Below are 4,693 nucleotides of genomic sequence, written 5' to 3'. Positions count from 1 at the left end.
ATCAAGATCCTCCAATAACTCCTTCAAATCAAAAGGAACATTGAAAATTTCCTTGATATAGCAAAACTTGGAAGAATTTCCAGTGATGTGTAAAAAATCAAAGAGCCTATCATCAGATGTCTCAATTATCTCCTCCTCATCCATTCCTTTCAGAGATAGCTTCCTCTTTGTCATTTTGACCAGAAAAATATTTATCCCTGAAAAAAAAGCAGAAAAGAACCAATATCCAATAAAACAAGATGATATCATGGAAAGAGGCCCCAACATTGATTTTCCAAGACAAAAAAATCAAAACAGGAGAATTTTTTTAGTTGACCGGTGAAACGCGAAAATTCAAGTGTGTAAGGCAAATGCCTGTGAAGGAATCGCGTTTCATCGGACACTAGCTTGAAGACAAAAATTATTCTAAAATGTGGCTGGTGAAACGCGATACTAAGCAAAATATCATCAACAGAGACATTGTCTCGCGTTTTACTTGTCAAAAATTGCAAATGAAGAAAAGAAACATGAACAATAAATAAATTCTATGGAAACACACAAATTGATGATATAATCATTTTTGGAAAAGCTATGCTGCTTTTGAAAAATAGAAAGCACATAACATCTTTAATTGTTTAAGTGTTATAAAACATTCTTTTTATATTAATCAAATTTATTTTGTTAAAATGCTTGTAATAAAAAAATTTGTTACCTATCAAAGATTGTTGAACTGCTCTCTACACAGGATGCAAGGACCTTGAAGGGAAGTCGAGACGAAATTTTGGCAAAGAAGAAGACAATGTCGGAGAAATTGGTTTGAAATGCTTTTATATCGACCGTTAAGCATGTGGTGATAGTTCCAATGAAAAAGTTTGTGTAATAATGGAAAAATACGTGTACACGTGTCTGACTTAACACAGCGTAATAAACTCCTCAGAAGACGTGCGCATTCTCTTTTTCCAAAAATATGTTACACGTGTGTTAAATAACCCTTTTCCAAGTAAATAAAAAATTTCGATAAGCGAGAGTATGTCACACGTGTGTTATTAACACTTTGCGAAGAACGTTGAGTCCATGCAAATTCACCGCCTTCAGCTTTCATCGCATTTCATCGCTACTCCATCTTTGTTTTTGGTATTCCTTCCAGTCTCCAAGCATTTCCTTCCAATCTCCAAGCATTTCACTGCTTCCCCAACAAAGCAAACCTTCAAGCATATTGTCATCTTTAGGCTGAGATTGTGAAGAACAAGCTAAAAAGAAGGTATGGTTTTTGCATCTTGCTTTTCAATAACAAGCTCCATTCAATGCATTGTTTTGATATTTTTCCTTAATCCTTTATGTTATTATTAGCTCATGACCACTACAAAAGAATTTTTTCCACAGTGAAAGCATTTCTTAATATTGTGGATATTTAAGAAAATCTTACTGTGATCTGCATGAGTTATCTGAAATCCATGCTGCTATAAATAATTACTTATATGAGCATTCCATGCTCTCGGTGCCTATTTCTTTCCTCCCTAATTCTATGGATATTTTAAGTAATCTTAAAAGCTTTCCTTGGATCAAAGCTCTTTTTTCTTGGTTTTGTCAATTTTTATGCTATTCATGAGCTGTCCAGTGAAACGCGAAAATAAGGTACTTCAAGCAGGTTTCCTGGCTTAAATTCGCGTTTCACTAGACACAATGGACAACAAGTCCGGTGAAACGCGAAAAGAAGCAGCTGCAAGGAGGCGCCTTGCTTGACACTCGTGTTTCACTAGACAGCTCGAGAAAAATTCAGCTGATACGAGAAAATGCCATGCAGCATAGATAACTCTTGTCTGGGACTCGCGTTTTGCTTTACATGCTGGAGAAGAAGTAACATATGTTTTTTTGGCAGATGGCTAGGACTAAGGCAACACCAAGAAAAGAGAAGATTGATCCTAGGGATTTAGCATCAAAGATTCATCAGTCTTCAAAGCCTCAGAAGCTCTCTAGAAAGTCAAAGCCAAGGAGAAGGTTTTCTCAAAATGTCAGGTGTCTAAGGGAGATTAGGAAGGCAGTAAATGCTCTTGACAATGCAATTCCAAAGTTGTCTTTTCAGAGGCTTGTCAGGGAAATTTGTGACAGATATAGTTTGGATAGTTTCAGATGGACAAGAACAGCTCTTAATTGTATACAAGAAGCCACAGAGGATTTTCTAATTGAGTTTTTCCAAGATGCCTACATTTGTGCTGCTCATGCTCATAGGCTCACACTCATGGACAAGGACATGGTAATTCTTACGAGGCTAAGATATAGATTTTCAAAGGTCCTTGAGCCAATTCCCCTCACTGATATGAAGACATTTAATATCCTTAATGTGCCCCCAGCTAGAAGAAAGAAAGATGATTCTGGTGTCAGGGTTGAGGATGTCACCCATGAGAAGGATACAAGGCAACATGAAAAAAGGAGAAGGCTAAAGAGGAACAAGCAGATAAATGGAGAGAGTATAGGAGGCAAAGGGTTGAAGAAAGGGAAATAGAGCAACTAGAGTCCTTTGAAAATGAGCTAGCCACCCTTCTTGAAGCAACTAATCCAAAAGGATTCAGTGTGTTTTGTTTCTTACCTGGTGACTTAGGCAAAAGAACTGAGGTTATCTCCTTTGATGCTGCATGTGTTCAGATTCTTAAGGATAAAAGAAGAGAAGTAAATGACAGTCTTATTCTTGCTGGCCTAAGGTATGTCCATCCATAATTACTTATACTTTTTGATATTTTTTTAGCAATAAGATTTTTCTTGTTTATACTCACTATTTCTATGCCTTTTCTAGGTGTATAATGCATGAGTTTCCTTTGGATATACAACAAAAAATTGAGGTTTTTGATCCATCTATCTCATTCTTTATGAGGAATGAGCTTGATGCAAGTTTTATTGAGCACTGGCTCAATTTGATTGACTTCGATACTTTGGAGCTGCTTATAATTCCATATAATGAAAAGTAAGTAATTCAATATTCTATTAGAGTTTTTGAGATTTTATCCTACTAATTTGTTGAGATATGATTGCTTTTAGTTCTCATTGGAGCTTGATTGCAATAGACCTTGTGGATAAGCAATGCTTTTTAATCAACTCTATGAAAGGAAGCCATGGAAATGCTAAATTGTAAGTTATATTATCCAAGCGCTCCTTGATATTTCAATTCTTTTTTTTGTAAGTACTCTAAATTTCAACATATTTTATATACAGAGGTGCCAAAAGATTAATTGAAGAGCTAGAGAAAAGACCCCCTATGCCATCTGATTTGCTTGCAACAATGCAATATAGACAAGTTGCAGTAAGTTATTCATTAAAATAATTGAAACATGAGTTTATTCTATGAACTACCATTCGTCCTCTTTATAGTTTTACTTTATGTTGGTGGTTGCAGTGTCCCCATCAGGATGATAGCCATTCTTGTGGCTGGAGGGTGATTGCAAATGCTAGAAGAATGGTTAACTTTGTTTATCTTAATGATGATAAACATGTAAAGGTAATATGAAAGATGCTAAACTTTAAGATAGATATTAATTGCAAATAGTCCATTGATGATAAAAATATAGTCTATTGTAAGAACAATAATGAACTAAAACTCTTTTTTCTATAAATGTGTGACAGTTTTCGAAGGATTGCTATACATCCGAGCATATTTGGTACATCAGAGCAAAGCTCTTGAAGTATATGATGGTCAATTGTATACAACCAACAACAGAGATTGGTGGGGATTTGCACCATGAAGGAGATGCGGTGCCTATAACCACGGAAGGCAAATCCACAGCTTCAACACCTTCTATACCCAAGACATCAAAGAAAGGCAAAAGGACTCCAAGAAAGGATAGTTCTCCAAAAAAGAAATAGCTTTGCCATATCGCCTTATAGGCCTTCATATATAGAAATTTGCCCTTCAGCCCTTGTATATCTCATAGAGATGGCAGATAGACATCTGCTACAAAATTTGTACATGTATTTTATATTGATAGTAAAGATATCTTTTCTTGAATGTCATTGCAGTGTATTTTATTTTCTCTCCTTTTCGATATCTGCAAAAAATAAATTACAAATGTTTGTTAGTTAGAAAGTGAGATCTTGATATACATCTAAGTAGATATAATATGATGTGAAAACTTACTCGTTTCTTGTCAAGTTGGAATACAAAGGAGCATGGTAGTTCAATGTCTTCATTTTGTAAATCCATCCTCACTTGATGTAGCGTACATAATTTTTTGATCTTTAAGATTGCAATAATATCCTCGTTGAACCAAATATCAAGATCCACAATAGGATCCTTGCTGAAATCATTAAGATTCTGGTCTAAAGCAACTAGACTACTACCAACAAAATGCCATCGACTATAGTAAAAGCTAAGGATAAAATTTTGAGTAGCAATCATATATTTACAAGCTATAGAGTCTTGATCGAAATCAATAAATATATTAATAGGCATAAATAAAGTAAATTTGCTTAGCCTACTTGAGATATTAGATTTTAGTGCTTTCTGGATCTCAGAAAATATCTTACATCTATAGCCCTCACTAGTAGCTGGACTTGGCAAAGGCCACTCAAAGCTTGAAAAATCTGGCAAAGAAAGGAGTATTATTGATCCCCATTGGCAACACCGCATAGAAATAACATAAGAATGGTCATAAAAGAATATTCCATTCTCTGCAAGCTCTGTCTTCTTTCTATCTCTATACATTTCTTCTCCAATTGAACCATG

At 35.1% G+C, this 4,693-nt stretch overlaps 1 protein-coding gene across 1 annotated transcript; it reads left to right on the top strand.

The window, feature by feature from the left end:
• The first annotated feature begins 2,563 nt into the window (after nt 1-2,563).
• LOC148010795 (uncharacterized) lies at nt 2,564-3,478 on the top strand. Its single transcript, XM_087671573.1, has 5 exons — nt 2,564-2,678; nt 2,771-2,938; nt 3,013-3,102; nt 3,187-3,274; nt 3,368-3,478. The coding sequence occupies exons 2-5, from the start codon at nt 2,778-2,780 to the stop codon at nt 3,476-3,478; spliced, it is 450 nt and encodes a 149-aa protein (XP_087527699.1). The 5' UTR covers nt 2,564-2,678; nt 2,771-2,777.
• Nucleotides 3,479-4,693: the final 1,215 nt, after the last annotated feature.

This window comes from Lygodium microphyllum, chromosome 29 (genome assembly GCF_053477565.2).
Source record: "Lygodium microphyllum isolate KBCC chromosome 29, Lygodium_microphyllum_v1.1.10, whole genome shotgun sequence".
Lineage (NCBI taxonomy): Eukaryota > Viridiplantae > Streptophyta > Polypodiopsida > Schizaeales > Lygodiaceae > Lygodium > Lygodium microphyllum.
The sequence above is the reverse complement of the archived record's forward strand: the minus strand, read 5'-3'. Positions and strand labels throughout refer to the sequence as shown.